At 32.3% G+C, this 22,639-nt stretch overlaps 1 protein-coding gene and 3 long non-coding RNA genes across 6 annotated transcripts; 3 read left to right on the top strand and 1 right to left on the bottom strand.

The window, feature by feature from the left end:
- Positions 1-1,245: 1,245 nt before the first annotated feature.
- Positions 1,246-2,916, top strand: LOC138936597 (uncharacterized). Its single transcript, XR_011447398.1, has 3 exons — positions 1,246-1,523; positions 1,769-1,999; positions 2,076-2,916. It is a non-coding gene; the product is annotated as an uncharacterized lncRNA (long non-coding RNA).
- Positions 2,917-6,169: 3,253 nt separating this feature from the next.
- On the top strand, positions 6,170-6,954 carry LOC138936412 (uncharacterized). The gene is made up of 3 exons (XR_011447377.1): positions 6,170-6,425; positions 6,558-6,667; positions 6,773-6,954. It is a non-coding gene; the product is annotated as an uncharacterized lncRNA (long non-coding RNA).
- Positions 6,955-10,079: 3,125 nt separating this feature from the next.
- Positions 10,080-16,187, top strand: LOC138936365 (probable cytochrome P450 6g2). Of its 3 annotated transcripts, XM_070301719.1 has the most exons (7): positions 10,082-10,571; positions 13,605-13,676; positions 13,747-13,884; positions 13,953-14,045; positions 14,125-14,307; positions 14,595-14,734; positions 16,153-16,187. In XM_070301719.1, the coding sequence occupies exons 1-2, from the start codon at positions 10,156-10,158 to the stop codon at positions 13,609-13,611; spliced, it is 423 nt and encodes a 140-aa protein (XP_070157820.1). In that variant the 5' UTR covers positions 10,082-10,155; the 3' UTR covers positions 13,612-13,676; positions 13,747-13,884; positions 13,953-14,045; positions 14,125-14,307; positions 14,595-14,734; positions 16,153-16,187. The 3 variants fall into 3 exon arrangements, with proteins under 3 accessions (XP_070157818.1, XP_070157820.1, XP_070157819.1); XM_070301718.1 differs by lacking the exon at positions 16,153-16,187 and having other exon boundaries at positions 14,595-14,827; XM_070301717.1 differs by lacking the exons at positions 13,605-13,676; positions 13,747-13,884; positions 13,953-14,045; ... (1 more) ...; positions 14,595-14,734; positions 16,153-16,187 and adding an exon at positions 10,687-11,328 and having other exon boundaries at positions 10,080-10,571.
- LOC138936367 (uncharacterized) lies at positions 10,667-11,743 on the bottom strand. The gene is made up of 3 exons (XR_011447373.1): positions 11,466-11,743; positions 10,990-11,220; positions 10,667-10,913 (listed from the first exon to the last, which is right to left on the bottom strand). It is a non-coding gene; the product is annotated as an uncharacterized lncRNA (long non-coding RNA).
- Positions 16,188-22,639: the final 6,452 nt, after the last annotated feature.

Below are 22,639 nucleotides of genomic sequence, written 5' to 3'. Positions count from 1 at the left end.
AATTTTTTGCTATACAAATTAAAGTTATTTAAATTTTTAGTCTCGTAAATAATATTTCTCGTTGTATTTACTCGTCGCTTTATACTTTTCGTTCAGAATTTCAAAAAATATCCTTTTGCGATGAAAAACGTCATACACTGTACTAAACAGTTTCTAAAAAATAAAAAATAAAAAAAACCTAATATTCTCATTTTCGCGACACAAACACATTTGTTTTATAATAAAGCAAAATAATATGTAAATGAAATTAAATTTGAAATGAAATTTAATGAAAAAATTCGATTTGAGAAAAATTAAAATTTTAGAATTGTAGTTTAATAATTTTTAATAATTTATTGGCATATTGTAGCATTAATATATGTTATACTGCTTACACTGTTTATATTTACAGCTAACTTTAGATAAACAAACAAGTGGAAATATTTATAGTGATATGATCGAAGAACATACTGACAAAGATATTACTGAACATCCACTACCAATGACACGACGTTTTATGCTCTCGGGTATAAAGGTATAACATTTTCGAGGAGATATGTAGTTAGTTCTAATCTAATATATTGCAATCACTATACGTCAATGTATTTTAACAGGATAAGATAGTGTATGAACAAGTAATACAGGATCTCGGCGCAGATGTGTCGACGGATTCAAAATATGATAATGGCGCCACGCATCTCTTATGTATAGGCTCTCTAGAAATGAGAAGATGCTCGGTAGCATAGCTGCCGGAAAATGGCTCTTACATACCTCATATTTACGTGACTGTGAACAAGAAGGCAGATTTCTCGACTTTAGTATATTTGTTAGATATATTATATTATATTTAATATATTAATAATATATTTTTCGATCAACTAAGAATCCATTTTTTTCAACAAATGTGAATTGAAAATTGAAGTAGATAATCATTTATTGCAAAACAAAGTAGATATCGTGTCTATCAATGCAGACATTTTCAAGACGCGAAAAAACGTTATTCAACGTGTTCAGAAAATCTCGCGACTTTTGCGCAATCTCCTCAACATCATCTCACTCACTCTGGTCCTTCTCTTTTAGTGTTCTCACTCTCTTCCTTTTCTCTCTTGTACGCGATCTCAACCCAATCCCGAAGCCTGTCCTATCAATCTAATCAGCATCGCGCCATGCTATCATCCAATCATAAGCACGCTCTCAGGATCTTTTCCGCGCTCCTGCGTCGATATCAACCCTTCCGGTGATTCTCGATCATTCTGTGAGTACTGGTCTTTCGTAACGCACGTTGCCTTTAGAAAAGTCTACAAAGCTCTCGGAATTCGGTTTTGCGATTCGGATCGGATCTAGTGATCAATCTCCCGGTGTTCTCAAGGTTCTCGATGACCACAAGGACTTTATCAATCGGAAATCGATCATCGAAATACGTTTGAGTGAGAATATTTGCAAAGTGCGGCTCGGACCAGAGTGAGTGCGCGTGGATTCTATGCGCTGTTCTTCCCGACACCCCCCGAAACCAGAAACTCATCGGATACTTTATCAAACACAACGTAAAACATTATGTCAAACTTAAAAATAGGGATATTTTTAATGATAAAAATTAAAATCTATTGAACAAGATAAAATTTAGACAACTACGGTTTTTTAAATCTTTAAATAAAATGCTAATTTTGAGTATATTAAGTTTCTCTTGATCAAAAATCATCAGGATGAAACAAATTCTCTATATTTGTCGTATGCAACTTTTTGTCAATTCTACTCATATTCTCTATTCTCAAATGTATACAAATTTTAGGAAGAAAAATATAGAATGGGGCAATCCGAAAAGCGAAAATACGATTCCAGAACCTAACGGCAAAATCGAGCAAGCGATTGCGGCCGCAGCTTATAAGAGGCGGGTGAGATTACAGAAGGAACTGAACGGCCAGTTTTCCAATATGGTGGCACTGCTAATGGTCTCCGAGGATAAACACGATCAGTTCAGGAGACTTATCGAAGCCGGTGGCGGTTCGGTAACGCAAACGGGGTAAATATTCATCAATGTTCCTAAAGAAAAAAATTCTATCTACGCATTATCATGCATATCTTTGATTTATTTACAGACCGCCATACGATGTCATTTCGTGTGGACGCAGAATCACGCACTGTTTCGTCCAACAACTGTTTCGTGAAACAAGTGAACAGTATCTCACTTTCTAAAGAAGTCATCGGCGAACTGATCACGCAGATTCCCTCATCAATACCCTCTAGCCTCTTGCATGAGCAAGAAGAGATTTTTCAGTTTACCGCTCGTAAACACCGGTGACATTTTTATCCCGAAGCAAAGTCTCTTGATAATTATGTTCGAAAACGAAATAATAAAATAAGAATAATTTAAAACAAATGAATCAGCGGAATAAAATAATTAAGTATGTTGAATCTATACATTTACGCAAATCGTTTACCTTAATTGCCTCCATTCGGGATTCTTGATAATGAAGAGACTCCAATTGCTAACTTTGTCGGAATTGCTTCTGCCGTCGAAATGATGATTTGGGAACAAGTGAAAGTCCTTGATCATAATTTGCTTGATCAGTTCCGGATTTCTCACGAGTAGGTACGGCTTATGTAGGATGTAAATTCCGATTATGTCATCCTCATCCGTGGCTTGCCGACGCAGCTCACCGAGGACCATTCCCGCTGATTTACGCATAAGTATCGCATCCTTAAAATGACCGAAGAACCAATGTGCAGATAATGCGCGTACACCACGTCTTTGTCAATAAGAGTGTTTCCACTTTAGCCATAAGTAAGGTGTCGCGAAAAGTGACGAGAATATCAAGAGCGTATCCAAAAGAACGCAATCAATCAATATTGCCATTTTGCGCAAATCTTTCTCGGAGAGAAAGTCTTCTTCTCCTGGGGACTTATTCGTGTAAAACTTGATTTAAATTATAAAACTTCGCGTCAACTTTGTCTACAAGTTTTCTCTGAATAAGATTCTATTTTAGTTGTTATATTGTATGGAATTCACTATAAATTATATGCAAAAAAAGACATTCCGTGACAATTTCGCGTGTGAATCGCATCAGATGCTGTGTAAAAACTGTGGGAATAAAAATCAATATGCGCAGTATATCGTCCCAGTTCTTTGCCGAGTCATTTATCAAATGATATTAATCATGTTTTTTTCTGATATACTAGGTATCGTATAAAATTATAAAATCATTGTAGCAGAAATGAGCGAACGATTCAATTGCAACTTATAATTGGCTGAACTTTGAACTCTACTTAGAAAACGATAAGAAATTACCCGTAGATCTTGATTAATTCTTCGCTTTTCTAGTACAAGATTTCGATATCGAAATTTTTTGACAACCTATATATATTCCATTCGATAAATTCGATCTGTGCATCTGATACTATGTAGATTGTACATAGTAGAAGGAAAAAAGCATCTGATAATAAATAGTAAAAAGGAAAATGTCACAACGAAAATATTCATCAGTAGTCGTGTTAGACGTGCTGCATGAAGGCATTTTTAGCTCACAATCACTCGTTAAATATATCTCGACATTTGCATATTTGCATCGACATAACAGTGTCGATAATGACATGTTTATTATACTTACTATAATGTGTTATTTATTTTTAGTATTTAGTGATCTTCAAGTTAATAATCTCATTAAATAATGAAAGTAGGAAAAACTGAGATCATTTTTTCATAGAGTATAGATAATATTATTGGATCGATTTTTATCAAATCGTAAATATTTTACTCGAGAAAACATTTCTTGATATATTTACGAAAAACTTATTTTCCGCCCGCTCTCCTCACCCGACACTTTTTTTATTCATTTATAATTGTTTTAGAAATCGTCTCAATATTTTAATTTTTCTGTTTATTTTTTATACATAATTCTGTAGTTCTTATTGGTAATCATCGATTAGTTTGCTTCTTATGAGTAATAAAAGAGAGTAAAAATATAAAAAAAAGGTAACATAAAATCATGTCGAGTCTACATATGCATACATTCAAGTGCACATGACGATATAGTCGCCCTTAATAATAACAAATAATATATTTGCTAAAAGTCGCATAATCCCATCGTGAACTTGGAATTTAGAATTCAAGAAAGTATAGCGGAAAGATCGTAATCCGAAGTCGGGGAATCTTACATATAAAATCATCTAACATAAACCTCTCTTTTCTACGATTACAATATATATTCAATTAGGGGAAAACAATCTCCACCCTCTAAATTTCTTAGAACAAAAATGGACTCGAAAAATTGAGTGACTGATCGAATCACTCGAGTTAGAATAACTTTTCACTCATAGGAGTGAATTCTCTCATTTTTTGTTGTAGAATGAAAAAATCATACTGCAAAATGGAGTAAATATGTATACTCTATTTCATAGAGTGAATATTGTCACTCTACGTATTATAGAGTGAATATTTTTATTTGTAAAGAGTGAGTGAAGCGCACGTGAAGCACGCACGAGTCCGCCATTAGCAGAAAAAGATAAAACGCTATCGTCTCGCTGTCTCTCGACAGTATCATTTTCGTTGCGTGGTACGAGATAAGAAAAAAGGAGACACACTTAGCCGGCTTTCACACTGAGATAATATGCTATGTACGATATGTAGTTTCGATTATTTGAAGTGAGAATTTTCTTAGAACGAAAATGGACTCGAAAAATTGAGTGATTGATCGAATCACTCGAGTTAGAGTGACTTTTCACTTATAGGAGTGAATTCTCCCACTTTTTGTTGTAGAATGAAAAAATCATTCTGCAAAATGGAGTAAATATGTATACTCTATTTCATAGAGTGAATATTTTTATTTGTGAAGAGTGAGTGAAGCGCACGTGAAGCATGCATGAGTCCGCCATTAACAGGAAAAGAAAAAACGCTATCGTCTCGCTGTCTCTCGACAGTATCATTTTCGTTGCGTGGTACGAGATAAGAAAAAAGGAGACAGACTTAGGCGGCTTTCACACTGAGATAATATGCTATGTACGATATGTAGTTTCGATTATTTGAAGTGAGAATTTTCTTAGAACGAAAATGGACTCGAAAAATTGAGTGATTGATCGAATCACTTGAGTTAGAGTGACTTTTCACTTATAGAAGTGAATTCTCCCACTTTTTGTTGTAGAATGAAAAAATCATTCTGCAAAATGGAGTAAATATGTATACTCTATTTCATAGAGTGAATATTTTTATTTGTGAAGAGTGAGTGAAGCGCACGTGAAGCATGCATGAGTCCGCCATTAACAGAAAAAGAAAAAACGCTATCGTCTCGCTGTCTCTCGACAGTATCATTTTCGTTGCGTGGTATGAGATAAGAAAAAAGGAGACAGACTTAGGCGGCTTTCACACTGACATAATATGCTATGTACGATATGTAGTTTCGATTATTTGAAGTGAGAATTTTCTTAGAACGAAAATGGACTCGAAAAATTGAGTGATTGATCGAATCACTCGAGTTAGAGTGACTTTTCACTTATAGGAGTGAATTCTCCCACTTTTTGTTGTAGAATGAAAAAATCATTCTGCAAAATGGAGTAAATATGTATACTCTATTTCATAGAGTGAATATTTTTATTTGTGAAGAATGAGTGAATCGCACGTGAAGATGCACGAGTCCGCCATTAGCAGAAAATGATAAAACGCTATCGTCTCGCTGTCTCTCGACAGTATCATTTTCGTTGCGTGGTACGAGACAAGAAAAAAGGAGACACACTTAGCCGGCTTTCACACTGAGATAAAATTGAAGTGAGAAGCAATGACACTGCTTTTCATTTCAGCTTATCGAAGCTTCATGTTGCACGTAGCATGCTATCTCAGTGTGAAAGCTGGTTTAGAATTAAGATCAAGCGACGCGGTAACGTCGCGACGCCAAGTATATAAAAAAAAAACGTTTCGGTCAATGATTTGCCTATGTTGCCTATGTACAGGGGCCGCGACGCTACCAAGTAGCTAGTAGCTTATCCGGAGTTTTACGTCTAATAAACTTTCGATTAAAATTCCTCAGGAACCATGCCGTTAATAAAAAATCTAACGCCACTTTTCTTATACAATGTGGATGCAAGCTTTCGATTGCGACCAGTTTGAATAAGATTAGTGCAGTCAATTCTGAGGAATGATAATCGTATACCAGAAATGTGACATTTTTCGTTCTTCTTCATTATCATAATAATAAGATAAGTTTCAGACTCTCGCGTACGTATGCTCGCACGCACACACGCAAAGCTATTTTGTCCCTCAAGGCGCGTTTGCAGCGCTCATGTACGATTATTCGCTTGAGTGTGCAAATACGCCTTGAGAGACAATGTGTATGTGCGTGCATACGTATATGATACGTATCAAGCAGTACGCGGTAGCATCGCGACGTCAAGATATAATAACATTATAAGGTTAATGTTATATTTGAATCTGCTGCAGAAAATATATTTGGTCCTATCGAGTAAATAGATTGAAATTTTGTATATATATCTTCTTATATATGTCTGCTTATATATGTTTATTTATTATTTTATAAGTATATTATTTCTTGATTATATCTGAATATTGTCTAAATTATAGCGCTTATTTGCAGGATATAGCAAAATCAATCAATCCTTTCAAGAAAGCCGGTATACTTTTAGCTGAAGAATTTTGCTAAACAGCGTAACATATTGGGTTATAGAGATTTGGCAGTAACAGACAGTAAGTACAATATAGTAGCACATATAAAACATTCAGTAGCACATATAAAACCAGATATGTAAATTAAATTAAATATTAAAATTCTGTTCTTTTCATTGCACACAGATAGAGGGAAGTGACCATAAAGCACTTAACTTCGGATGGACATAAAAACGATTAATAACTGTCGAAGTAAAAGAAATATTTACTATTTATAATGTGGTAAAGGGAATCCTTGCCCTTATGTTAAGTGATTGAACTGAAGTTGAATTCAATGTGTTGAATAGCTTGAAATTTGTGAAACACGAATACCGAAAATAAATTTAAGCTATAATTATAACTATATAATTCTAGCTTAAATTTATTTTCGGTATTCGTGTTTCACAAATTTCAAGCTATTCAACACATTGAATCACGTGTAATATTATAATAGCATGTTGCAATGCGAGATATATATTCATAAGTTTTTTGAACATTATCAGAGAGAAATCACTGACATTATTACATTTTTGATAAAATCGTAGGAATTTACAAGTTTTACTTCACAACTATATAATCAAAAATATAATAATGTCAGTGATTTCTCTCTGATAATGTTCATAAAACTTATGAATATATATCTCGCATTGCAACATGCTATTACAATATAATATTACACGTATACATAGGAAGCCAAAGTATTCATACGTCGTATTTATTTATTATTCTCAAAGTGGATTTTACTGCAACAAAATTTTGATCGTTTTAATTTATTAATCTGTTCTTCAGTATACATACATAGTATGTATACTTTGGCTTTCTTTATACGTATAACTGTATTACATTATTTAAGAAAAAGAAAAACCTATGATAATTATATATCACATTGCACAACATGCTATTACAATATTAGTTATACATATGCGAAGAAAGTCAAAGTATACATACGTAGTATTTATTTTTCTCAAAGTGAATCTTATTGCAACAAAATTTTAATCGCTTTAATTTATTAATCCGTTTGTCAGTATACATAGTATATATACTTTGACTTTCTTTGCATACATATAACTGATACGTTATTTTATAAAAAAAAAACTTATGGATCTATATCTCGCAATATCACAACATGTTATTATAGTATTATACGTATGCAAAGAAAGCCAAAATATATATACTACGCCAAAATATACATATGTAGTATTTATTATTCTTAAAGTGGATCTTATTGGAACAAAATTTTAATCGCTTTAATTTATTAATCCGTTCGTCAGTATACATATATATAAAAAAATCCCAACATGTACGCAAAAAAAAGTTTAATATCTATCCCTACATGTAATTAATAATCGAGTATTGAAACTTTATTCTTGAATTAATTATTTTAAAAAATTCTAAAGAGATCGCGTTTAAAACATTGATATTTGGCAGTAAGGGGGTACGGAACCGCTTCGCGGTACAGATGCATCGTACCTGAGGCAGAGCGCCGCGCGCTTGGTTACGGTTGCTAGTTGAGGATCTCAAGACGCAAGGGGGGCGCGATAGGCGTTGATTCTCGGAAATCGGCCGAAATGTGCAGATCGTGGCATGCACTGAAATAGAGTATACAGATACACATTTACTCCATTTTGCAGAGTGATTTTTTCATTCTACAACAAAAAGTGGAAGAATTCACTCCTATGAGTGAAAAGTCACTCTAACTCGAGTGATTCGATCAGCCACTCAATTTTTCGTGTCCATTTTCGTTCTAAGAAAATTCTCACTTCAAATAATCGAAACTACATACCGTACATAGCATATTATCTCAGTGTGAAAGCCAGCTAAGTGTGTCTCCTTTTTTCTTATCTCGTATCACGCAACGAAAATGATACTGTCGAGAGACAGCGAGACGATAGCGTTTTATCTTTTTCTGCTAATGGCGGACTCGTGCATGCTTCACGTGCGCTTCACTCACTCTTCACAAATAAAAATATTCACTCTATAATACGTAAAGTGACAATATTCACTTTATAAAATAAAGTATACATATTTACTCCATTTTGCAGAGTAATTTTTTCATTCTACAACAAAAGATGGGAGAGTTCACTCCTATGAGTGAAAAGTCACTCTAACTCGAGTGATTCGATCAGTCACTCAATTTTTCGAGTTCATTTTTGTTCTAAGAAATTTAGAGAGTGGAGATTGTTTTCCCCTAATTGAATATATATTGTAATCGTAAAAAAGAGAGGTTTATGTTAGATGATTTTATATGTAAGATTCCCCGACTTCGGATTATGATCTTTCCGCTATACTTTCTTGAATTCTAAATTCCAAGTTCACGATTTTATGCGACTTTTAGCAAATATATTATTTGTTACTATTAAGGGCGACTATATCGTCACGTGCACTTGAATGTATGCATATGTAGACTCGACATGATTTTATGTTACCTTTTTTTTATATTCTCTTTTATTACTCATAAGAAGCAAACTAATCGATGATTACCAATAAGAACTACAGAAATATGTGAAAAAATAAACAGAGAAATTAAAATATTGAGACGATTACTAAAACAATTATGAATGAATAAAAAAAGTGTCGGGTGAGGAGAGCGGGGGGAAAATAAGTTTTTCGTAAATATATCAAGAAATGTTTTTCGAGTAAAATATTTACGATTTGATAAAAAACGATCCAATAATATTATCTATACTCTACGAAAAAATGATCTCAGTTTTTCCTACGTTCATTATTCAATGAGATTATTAACTTGAAGATCACTAAATACTAAAAATAAATAACACATTATAGTAAGTATAATAAACATGTCATTATCGACACTGTTATGTCGATGCAAATATGCAAATGTCGAGATATATTTAACGAGTGATTGTGAGCTAAAAATGCCTTCATGCAGCACGTCTAACACGATTACTGATGAATATTTTCATTGTGACATTTTCCTTTTTACTATTTATTATCAGATGCTTTTTTCCTTCTACTATCTACAATCTACATTGTATCAGATGCACAGATCGAATATATCGAATGGAATATATATAGGTTCTCAAAAAATTTTAATATCGAAATCTTGTACTAGAAAAGCGAAGAATTAATCAAGATCTACGGGTAATTTCTTATCGTTTTCTAAGTAGAGTTCAAAGTTTAGCCAATTATAAGTTGCAATTGAATCGTCCGCTCATTTCTGCTACAATGATTTTATAATTTTATACGATACCTAGTATATCAGAAAAAAAACATGATTAATATCATTTGATAAATGACTCGGCAAAGAACTGGGACGATACACTGCGCATATTGATTTTTATTCCCACAGTTTTTACACAGCATCTGATGTGATTCACACGCGAAACTGTCACGGAATGTCTTTTTTTGCATATAATTTATAGTGAATTCCATACAATATAACAACTAAAATAGAATCTTATTCAGAAAAAACTTGTAGACAAAATTTACGCGAAGTTTTATAATTTAAATCAAGTTTTATACGAATAAGTCCCCAGGAGAAGAAGTTCTCCGAGAAAGATTTGCGCAAAATGGCAATATTGATTGATTGCGTTCTTTTGGATACGCTCTTGATATTCTCCTCACTTTTCGCGACACCTTACTTATGGCTAAAGTGGAAACACTCTTATTGGCAAAGACGTGGTGTACGCGCATTATCTGCACATTGGTTCTTCGGTCATTTTAAGGATGCGATACTTATGCGTAAATCAGCGGGAATGGTCCTCGGTGAGCTGCGTCGGCAAGCCACGGATGAGGATGACATAATCGGAATTTACATCCTACATAAGCCGTACCTACTCGTGAGAAATCCGGAACTGATCAAGCAAATTATGATCAAGGACTTTCACTTGTTCCCAAATCATCATTTCGACGGCAGAAGCAATTCCGACAAAGTTAGCAATTGGAGTCTCTTCATTATCAAGAATCCCGAATGGAGGCAATTAAGGTAAACGATTTGCGTAAATGTATAGATTCAACATACTTAATTATTTTATTCCGCTGATTCATTTGTTTTAAATTATTCTTATTTTGTTATTTCGTTTTCGAACATAATTATCAAGAGACTTTGCTTCGGGATAAAAATGTCACCGGTGTTTACGAGCGGTAAACTGAAAAATCTCTTCTTGCTCATGCAAGAGGCTAGAGGGTATTGATGAGGGAATCTGCGTGATCAGTTCGCCGATGACTTCTTTAGAAAGTGAGATACTGTTCACTTGTTTCACGAAACAGTTGTTGGACGAAACAGTGCGTGATTCTGCGTCCACACGAAATGACATCGTATGGCGGTCTGTAAATAAATCAAAGATATGCATGATAATGCGTAGATAGAATTTTTTTCTTTAGGAACATTGATGAATATTTACCCCGTTTGCGTTACCGAACCGCCACCGGCTTCGATAAGTCTCCTGAACTGATCGTGTTTATCCTCGGAGACCATTAGCAGTGCCACCATATTGGAAAACTGGCCGTTCAGTTCCTTCTGTAATCTCACCCGCCTCTTATAAGCTGCGGCCGCAATCGCTTGCTCGATTTTGCCGTTAGGTTCTGGAATCGTATTTTCGCTTTTCGGATTGCCCCATTCTATATTTTTCTTCCTAAAATTTGTATACATTTGAGAATAGAGAATATGAGTAGAATTGACAAAAAGTTGCATACGACAAATATAGAGAATTTGTTTCATCCTGATGATTTTTGATCAAGAGAAACTTAATATACTCAAAATTAGCATTTTATTTAAAGATTTAAAAAACCGTAGTTGTCTAAATTTTATCTTGTTCAATAGATTTTAATTTTTATCATTAAAAATATCCCTATTTTTAAGTTTGACATAATGTTTTACGTTGTGTTTGATAAAGTATCCGATGAGTTTCTGGTTTCGGGGGGTGTCGGGAAGAACAGCGCATAGAATCCACGCGCACTCACTCTGGTCCGAGCCGCACTTTGCAAATATTCTCACTCAAACGTATTTCGATGATCGATTTCCGATTGATAAAGTCCTTGTGGTCATCGAGAACCTTGAGAACACCGGGAGATTGATCACTAGATCCGATCCGAATCGCAAAACCGAATTCCGAGAGCTTTGTAGACTTTTCTAAAGGCAACGTGCGTTACGAAAGACCAGTACTCACAGAATGATCGAGAATCACCGGAAGGGTTGATATCGACGCAGGAGCGCGGAAAAGATCCTGAGAGCGTGCTTATGATTGGATGATAGCATGGCGCGATGCTGATTAGATTGATAGGACAGGCTTCGGGATTGGGTTGAGATCGCGTACAAGAGAGAAAAGGAAGAGAGTGAGAACACTAAAAGAGAAGGACCAGAGTGAGTGAGATGATGTTGAGGAGATTGCGCAAAAGTCGCGAGATTTTCTGAACACGTTGAATAACGTTTTTTCGCGTCTTGAAAATGTCTGCATTGATAGACACGATATCTACTTTGTTTTGCAATAAATGATTATCTACTTCAATTTTCAATTCACATTTGTTGAAAAAAATGGATTCTTAGTTGATCGAAAAATATATTATTAATATATTAAATATAATATAATATATCTAACAAATATACTAAAGTCGAGAAATCTGCCTTCTTGTTCACAGTCACGTAAATATGAGGTATGTAAGAGCCATTTTCCGGCAGCTATGCTACCGAGCATCTTCTCATTTCTAGAGAGCCTATACATAAGAGATGCGTGGCGCCATTATCATATTTTGAATCCGTCGACACATCTGCGCCGAGATCCTGTATTACTTGTTCATACACTATCTTATCCTGTTAAAATACATTGACGTATAATGATTGCAATATATTAGATTAGAACTAACTACATATCTCCTCGAAAATGTTATACCTTTATACCCGAGAGCATAAAACGTCGTGTCATTGGTAGTGGATGTTCAGTAATATCTTTGTCAGTATGTTCTTCGATCATATCACTATAAATATTTCCACTTGTTTGTTTATCTAAAGTTAGCTGTAAATATAAACAGTGTAAGCAGTATAACATATATTAATGCTACAATATGCCAATAAATTATTAAAAATTATTAAACTACAATTCTAAAATTTTAATTTTTCTCAAATCGAATTTTTTCATTAAATTTCATTTCAAATTTAATTTCATTTACATATTATTTTGCTTTATTATAAAACAAATGTGTTTGTGTCGCGAAAATGAGAATATTAGGTTTTTTTTATTTTTTATTTTTTAGAAACTGTTTAGTACAGTGTATGACGTTTTTCATCGCAAAAGGATATTTTTTGAAATTCTGAACGAAAAGTATAAAGCGACGAGTAAATACAACGAGAAATATTATTTACGAGACTAAAAATTTAAATAACTTTAATTTGTATAGCAAAAAATTCTATGGAGAGATTTGAAGAGAGTGGATTATCTAATTTTAAACAATTGATTTTGACAATTATTTTTAACAAAACTTTATTAACGAAATCTTAATTTCTCTTCAATTATTCCTATATGAAATTGAATTTGTCGAGATTCTGCTTGTTTCAATTACCTATAATCCGCTGGTGGAATCTGTTCGATTTCTGTTCGTGGTAAAGATTGTAAAAATTGTTCTACATTATCGAATTAGGTGATTCACTCTGTCTATTAAGTACTCTCGATGTAAAATATTTGAAAACTATATTGTATATATTTTATAGAGGATATTGTATATATTTTATAGAAGATAAAATGCGCACGCACGCACGCACGCACACATGTCTCATATGAATGGTCCGTTTTAGCATTAAGTATATTTAGTATATTAAAGTGCGCGCGCTCGCTCTCGCGCGCACACACACACACACACACACAAACGCCCACACGCATCTTTATTATTTATTAAATTTATTATTTATTATTATATTTTATTTTATATTATATTGTGAACAAAGCTCTTAGCATTAATGAGAACTTTTGCTGAAAAAGATTAATAGTTTCCTTGTAAGTTATATTTCTTATGTTGATAATAATAGGCACTGAGAAAAAAAAGATTCATCAATCTTCTAAGAAAAAAGCATCAACCGAAGATGAACTGAGTAATCTATGTATGTATTAGTTTACATGTATATAGAACAAATATTTAAAACATTATTACTAAATTTATATATGTAACAGATATTCCAACGCCCCCTACAACTTATATACAAAATAAAGAAGGAAACTCTATGCGAAAAATACCAAGTGAAACTTCAGATGTAAACAATATCAAAAAATGGTTACTTGAAAGAAATGAACGATCTGTGGAAGCAGAAAGTAAGAATTTGTAGATTTTTTATTATATTTTATACATTTTGTATTTCTTATTCTTATGCTTTCAACAGGCGTATCAGGACCTTCACAACTTTATAAAACGAATAAAGAAAAAACTCTAAACGATATTGAAAATAAAAAAGGTTATAATGAATTATGTTGTAGTAAGTATATTACGATCAAATTTTAAATAATTTGTATTATACTAAAAATGATTAATTTTCTTTATTTTTTCCTTAATAGAAGCTTGTAGAAGCAGCATTCACAAAATGATACGAATGCTGTTTACAATCGAACAATTATTTTTAGACGTAAATCCGAATTCCTGAAATAATACTATTAATTTTTTACCTATTGCAACGCCTGAAAGATTACAGGAGTTCAATAAATTGATAACCAGAAGATTCCATAGCTTCATTGCAATATGTAAGTACTAGTTACTTGTTTATCATATAAATTTCGTAAAAATATAAATAGTTTGATGCACAAAAAATGTATGCAAAAATAGAATATTTACACATTTTGTATATTCTCGTTCTTAAATTTTTTTCTGTTTCTAGAAATACAAATCATTAGTTTTACAAAAAGTATATGGAACTTCTAAATCATTTTCTATATGAAATTATGAATTGTAATATTATGATTACATTATAATAATGTAATCATAAGAATTAATAATTATTAAATTATAAAAATTAATACATTTTTTACAGGAAAAATTAATTTGAACTGTCGGAGGGAAGAATCCAAAACAGCACATAAGAAATGCGTTAAAACTTACGGTCACTGACGAACTGGCCTATAAGCTGTCTTGGACTGGACAGAAAAATACGATTGAGACGAAATCTATGAAGTTTGTAGACGTCATTATCGGTATAATTTTAAATTTTCTATGTTACTATTAATTGTGCAGAGTTTGACATTATATATATATTTTTTTCCAAAATTAATATTCATGCATATTACAATATTTTTTTTAAGTTGCTTTTATTGAAATTATTATTTCGAGTAAATGCCAAATAAATTTCTTTTCCATGTTAAAATATATAAAAAAATATACTGCAATATAATAAAATGTTGAAAAATAAAATCTTTTTTGCATTATTTTTCTTACAATTACAATTATTTTATATTTTAATTATCATATTATAATATTATATTTTTAAATCTTTATTACTTTGGTAAATATAATAATTTATACCGTTAAATTTCTAGTCTCATCAATGTTTCCTATATACTTATAATGTTTAAGAAACAATTGTAATCTTTTTAAATATATATAATTTAAATATACCATATATTTTTTTAGTTTTTTGATAAACTCTTCAAGTATAATGTAATTTTTTCCAAATAATATAACTATGTCAATATATATAAAAAAATTATTATCAGAAAAAGAATATAATATATTATAAAACATTTATAAATTGTCATTTATATTGTCTTATTTATTTAAAATTTATTAATATAATCCTCATCTATCAATGGAAAAAATATTTCTTCTCATTCTATTCAAACTATCATGAAAAGCTGGTTACAGCATGCTGGAAATCGCATAAATCAAGCTGCAAAACGACATGAAAAAGAGATGAGACATAACATGTGAAAACGGATGAAGAATTGGGTTTTTTTAACTTTTTTTATTTATTACATGAAAAACTTGGTTTTTCATTACTTTTTTTATTTATTTAAGTAAATACTGTTTGTTTATTTCTTGTGTAAATAAATTAAAAAAATTTCCATCTTTTATATTTATTATATCATATTTTATTTTATTTTTATATTAAGTATAACAACTACATTAAGTATATAGAACTACTTTTTATAATGTGATAAAAATAGTGCCAAAATGTAATTTTTTAAATTTTAATAAGTAATATTTGTTTTAGTTTTGTTTATATTATAAAATATTTTTATTTTTAAATTTTATTATGATGCTATAGCTTTTTATTTTATAAGAAATATAGACATATGTAGAAATGTAGACTACACATTTACACACACACACGCACGCACGCACGCACGCACGCACGCACGCACGCACAAAATGTCATAACTTTCTATAATAAAATTGAATACTTAACATATGTACGTGTCTTTTTTTAGATTAGTAAAATATAGAAAGAATTATATTATATATTTTATCACACATTTGACATCCATTGGATGTTAAATTCAAGAATTCATTAAGATATCATTTATATGATATCATTATTTTGTCTAAAATCGACGCATTAGTCAACTATATGATATCATTATGTAATCTTCTAGATAGCATTAGACGATGTCAGCTTTCAAATATGAACTCTTCTTTTTTACAACATATTGCTCACTAATCTTCTTCCTTATCTTCGGATATGCCTACTCTTTTGCGATTGATTTCTTCAACGGTTCCCATATCTCAATTGTAAGTCTACCACGAGAACAGATGGTCTACTAATCCTACTGTGTATTCTACTGATTATTAATTATAAAAGAACAATCAAGAATCCGCTAAGAACAATCTTCAAGAAAAGATTACGATTCTTAGGAGAAAAACATTTTTAATTAATTTGTTTGAATTTGTGATATGTTGTAGTTCTTGTGTCTTTAATCAAAGCAGAAAACTTATATAACCATTTCACGAATGTACAGAAAATGTCGGAATTCCTTAATATTGCGAAAAATGCGCATTTTCGAAAAAGATATTCACTTTTTGTACCCGTTCAAAAACTGGCCATAAAAGTTTTCTGCTAACATAACTTAAGAATTTTGATCAAAGACACAAAAACTAGAACATATTACAAATTCAAACAAGTTTCTGACTGAAAACGTTTTTCTCATGAGAATCATGGCCCTTTCAGCGTAAAGTGTCTAGCGTGTTAGTGATACAGATACATCATGCTGATCAGTTTTATATTGATTGTCATAATAATAAAACTATTCTGGATATACGCTAGGTTAGTATAAAAAAATGTGATAAAATTAAGAATTAAAATAATAGTTGTTAACTTTTTTAAATTTAATTAATTAATTTTGATTTATTAATTAAATATGTATTTAATAATTGCAGCTATATCGAATCTTATTCCGAGACCTATTAAATCTTTAATTATTTTTATTAGCGTTTGCAATTATAGATATTTTAACTGCAAAATTTAGATTAAGTAATTCTTATCACTTTATATTCACATTTATATATATATATATATGTATATATATATATGTATATATATATATATATATATATATATATATATATATATATATATATATGTCAAGCGTTTGCTTTGGGGACAAAATGTCGAGCGAATGAATATTTTGGAGACTTTTGCATACTTCGGGGTCAGGACTCAAAGTATCCATATATTAAATGTTTAATTTGAGGACATTACGCATATATATTAAATGTATAATTCGAGGTCACTAACAGATGGCGCCACTAATATTATAATAATCAAAATAGAGTGTCTCCTGAGTGGGAACGAGGCGGAATACTCCATGTAATTTCTGCTTGTCTTGTAAAAGACAATCAAAATCAATATGCGATTTATTTACAAAAAATGAATAATTCATTTTGAAAAAAAAAATAGATTAAGTAATAAACTATAAATGTATGATCTCAAATGATGCATTTGTCTTCTGATTATACAGTATATAAAACAGTACTTCATATTTTATACTCTACTTTTAAAGTAAAGATATTGAGTCAATTTTTTTGCAACATGTACAAACATTTTTGCTTATCTTCGATAATATAGAAAAATGAAACACATAAATAAAGTAAAAAAAAAAAAATAAGTGCAGACAATAAAAATGATCCAGACATGGACATAACATGTTGCAAATTAAAAAAGTCAATGAAGTTCTACTCTCTCTACATTTTTCTATTTATATTTACTTTCTATTATTATTTAAAAAAAAAACATAATATGATATTCAAATCATGCTTTAAATACATGTCAAAAAACTTTATATACGTTAAAAAATATTTATACTTATACATTTAAAATATCGATTTTGACATTCAAAAACTACTTAAACGTTCTAATATTTAAGTTTCAACAATGTTTCATAAACAACAGCATATTTTAGTCATAACATGTATCAAATAATTTAATGTCATAAATTGTATTACCGAAGATAAGCAAAAACATAAGCTGAAAAATTTATCGTATTTAAAAAAAAAAATATTGAATCAATATTATACTTTTTTTGAAAGCAGCTTATAATGTATAAGTTGGTAAATAATATTAGTAAAATAAATTCCCTGTGTGTTTCGCATATTGTATGGTTATATACACCAGCAAAAATGGTGTTTGGTGGCGGGTGTGTATGTACAGTCGAAAGCATCACCGTATACAAATGAAAATCGCGTACGCACATGTAATTTGAAGCGCAAAGAAAATCAAGGAGTGAAGGAGAAAGTGGAAGGAGGCGGGGGGGGGGGGTATTCCGATATTTATTGCATCGCATGTCGCACGATCGAGAGAGAAAGCAATGCAAAACGTAATGTCGGCTAGTGGTGTCCAATAGCTATCTCACTCGCTCTACGCTTGAATGCAGCGCGTATAGCGAGACAGCTATAAGACACCGCGCTGTCTTTATCATTATCTCGTTATCTCATTTTGATCTCATACTTCTCTTTTTTATTAAAATGATCTTTTGTCAAATTAAAGACAAAGAAAATTGACAATTTATTATTTAAGAGCAACTTAAATAATTAATAAATTTAACTTGTAGGGATATCTTTAAAGCTTGTGGTAAATAATAACGATTAAGATCTGAAACACCCGACTTTCTTTGGATCGAGCCGACAACAATGCTATCGCGCGGCTCGATACTCTTGCGAGATAGCGGCGAAACGCGGTATTCTCCTAAGATCAAATGACAAAAGTCGCGCCGCCAGATTTCCAATATATATTGTATATAAAATATAGTTAAAACGCGATATCTCAGAAACTATGATATAATAGAGTTATGCAATTAAAACTAGAGTTATGAAATCTTTACTTTTCTTTTTCGTCTTATCGAGTATGGTTCGGAACTTAAGATTTTTTACTAGAACTTGTATTTATTAAATTTTTCATAAAAGTATATTAATTTTAAAAATTCGATCTTTCGGTAATTATAATAGCTAGGACCATGCGGTTTTCGCGATTATATTTGTCTTATCGAATGTAATTCAAAACTCTAACATTTTCGATCAAAACTCGTGTTTTTCAAATTTTTTTATAAAAGTATATTAATTTTAAAAATTCGATATTTCGGTAACTATAATAGCTAGAACCATGCGGTTTTCGCGATTATACTTGTTTTATCGAATATAATTCAGAACTCCGACATTTTTAATCAGAACTCGTGATTTCCAAAATTTTTTATAAAAGTATATTAATTTTAAAAATTCAATATTTCGGTAACTATAATAGCTAGGACCATACGGTTTTCGCGATTATATTTATCTTATCGAATGTAATTCAGAACTCTGACATTTTCGATCAGAACTCGTCATTTCGAAAATATCTCTGATATTTGAAGTTAATTTTTTAAACTAAAAACTGCAGAACTCTTGCAAAAAAGTATGAGGAACTATGTAACTATTCAAAAGAGCATCAGAACTATGCTCAGGACTATTTAATTTTGATGTGTCAAAAATCGTGAAGTTGGCACCCCCATTTTTCGAAATCTGCTTTCATTGTGATAATGGACAGAACTCTTTATAAAAATTATCAAGAACTCTTTCTTTTGTTCTAAATAACTCAGAACTCTTAACAGAACTATGGTATCGTAACATAGGGATGCCACTTCACACATCCATATACGTATGTATGATTTTCGGTTGTTTACGCGTACACACACATCTAACGGACACCATTCATACCGGCACGTGTATGTACATACATGGCTATTGTCTTTTGTAAATCGTTCTTCTTCCTCTCCCCCGTCGCACGCCGAGCACTCATGTAACATTAAACTGTTTCTTTTCGCCGCGTAAGATTGGGTTGTTTCGTCGCGCAATTGTACTCGCGCGGATTGATTGATTTTTATTAATTAATTTCTTATTAATTATTGCAAAAATCGCATGAAATGGTAAAAAACCTTCCTATTCAGTTTAACCCGCTTCACATGCAGGTGATGAGTGGGGCGCAAATTACCGAACACTTTCTTACATAGTAATATTTTTACAACAAATTAAAAATAAAAGGTAAATATGCATTGTTGTGCCTCCGTGGAGGTACAGAGATTTTGTTGAGATCGTTGGCCAATTGGAACTTAGCAGCTCAGGATCGTACAGGGTCTTCTCGTCGCTTTCATTAATTATGGAATCGTATTAGAATAAAAGGTCGTTTATTCGAATACATTAACTTTAAATCTTCTTTTCTTTCTCGCACTTTAACTCGGCTTATCGCGGTATAGAGTTGCTTCGCATGTCTGATATCGCGGCTGCCGTCGCAAGATCAGCTGAGAAGTTCTTTATTAATAAACCATTTACGTTTGTCCGTCTCGTGGTTACTATTGTTAATCTATTCGCACTATATAATTGTATGATTATAACTGTTTCGTGTGATTTTGCGATTAAGACTGCCTAGCGCTCGTTTGAGATGGGTAGTTTTATCACCTCCTGTTTGATTCGTTTTCGGAGGGGATAGCTTAGCGACAGGACCATAGGTGGTCGTGTCGCTCGATTTTGGGTGGAAAAAACCCGGATGCAAGCTATGTATATTCTTTGCTTGCATTTCCGGCGGGTCGTTCTTCAAGTCTTACAATCGCGTGGCCTCCGCGCGTGCCTCGCTTTGTCAGCGGTTGCGCTCGTAATTTTATACGTCTTCCTCGGCTTGGAGTTATAGTTGGAAGACGTTAAATAATATTTAATAATTAATAATTATGCTAATTTGGTTATAGCCGTTTTGGGCTATAACATCATATTAAGGTCCCACCCCCGCAGGATAGTGATGTTGACATACATATGTTGTCAAAGTCATCGTCCTAAATGACCTTGACCTTGAAATAAGTGGCGGTCGCGATTCATTAAAAAGTTATTAACAAAAAAAGATGGTAATTATGCAGTATAGGGGAGCCAGCTCCGATGACCTTGACTTTGACATGTGTTGTCAAGGACATGACCCCGAGTAACTTTTTCTTCTAATTTAATCGTCGCTCGTTGCTTATTAAAAAGTTATTACCAAAAAAATTTTGAAATATACCAAAGATATACATGGACAGGAAGCACGCGCGCGCGCACACACGCACACGGGGGGTGCAAGGGGGGCCTTCGGCCCCCCTCCCGCACCCACCCCGCCGGTAGACAGGGTGGACCTTGCTTTCTTTACAATGTAGCACGTACTTTGTAAGTTGTAAAGCGAGGTCCACCCTACCTACCGGCGGGGAGGATGCGGGAGGGGGGCCGAAGGCCCCCCTTGCACCGCCCGTGTGTGTGTGTGTGCGCGCGCGCGTGCTTTCTGTCCATGCATGTACTTTGGTATATTTCAAATTTTTTTTGTTAATAACTTTTTAATAAGCAACGAGCGACGATTAAATTAGAAGAAAAAGTTACTTAAATTTATGTCCTTGACAACTATATCAAGGTCAGTGAAATCGGTGAGGTTGCCCTTAATCTTAAGCTTTACTATCTTTTTTGTTAATATTTTTTTAATGAATAGCAACCGCCACTTATTTCAAGATTAAGGTCATTCAGGACGATGACGTTGATAACATATGTCAAAGTCAACGTCATCCGTGAGTGTATCTGCAAACACATATTAGCCAATTACTTCCTTTAGTACTGATACAAAGTGGTAAATTTCTCAAACTTCTTTATTCTTATAACTTATTCTTATAACTTTTTAATAAATAATGACCGCCGATTAAGTTATAAGGAAAAGTTACTCAGGGTCATGTCCTTGACAACATATGTCAAAGTCAAGGTCATCGGAGCTGGCTCCCCTATACTGCATAATTACCATCTTTTTTTGTTAATAACTTTTTAACGAATCGCGACCGCCACTTATTTCAAGGTCAAGGTCACTTAGGACGATGATGTTGACAACATATGTTAACATCACTATCCTGTGGAGGTGGGACCTTAATATGCATATTTACCAAATAAAAATATTTTAAATAAAAAATTTATTTTTTCATAACAAATATATTTTTGTTTACATTAATTATTTAATTAATTAATTAATTTTTGTAAACATTGCAATCTAATAGTAAAAACTTTAAGTAATTATGATACTTAATTTAAGTAAATTAAAATAAATAATAAATTTAAGTAAATAATTGTTTCATGTAATGGTGTTTTATGCGATATTCTTATATTAGAAAATAATGCCTTTAGAGTTTTTAATAGAGTCTTTTTCTCTAAGTATTTCTATATATATATTATATATATATATAAGAAACTGAATTTGTTGCTCGTCTTAAAGTATTAAAAATCGATACTTTGTCGCCGCGGATCCTATATGACGCGCTTTCCTAATATACAGGGTGACCCATTTTAACTTAGGCAGCCAAATAACTCGAAAAATAAGCACACTACGAAAAAATGTTTAGAATCAAAATTTTGTCATTTCGAGGGGGACGTACAATGACGTTAAAATGAGCCCCCCCACCCCTTCCCCTGGGCGGTGAGGGGGGGCTCATTTTAACGTCATTGTACGTCCCCCTCGAAATGACAAAATTTTGATTCTAAACATTTTTTCGTAGTGTGCTTATTTTTCGAGTTATTTGGCTGCCTAAGTTAAAATGGGTCACCCTGTATATTAGGAAAGCGCGTCAT

Source organism: Polyergus mexicanus, unplaced genomic scaffold (genome assembly GCF_030449975.1).
Source record: "Polyergus mexicanus isolate NDT 795.1 unplaced genomic scaffold, iyPolMexi1.0 SCAF_9, whole genome shotgun sequence".
NCBI classification, from domain to species: domain Eukaryota; kingdom Metazoa; phylum Arthropoda; class Insecta; order Hymenoptera; family Formicidae; genus Polyergus; species Polyergus mexicanus.
Note: the sequence above shows the minus strand (reverse complement) of the source record. Positions and strands in the feature narration are given on the sequence as shown.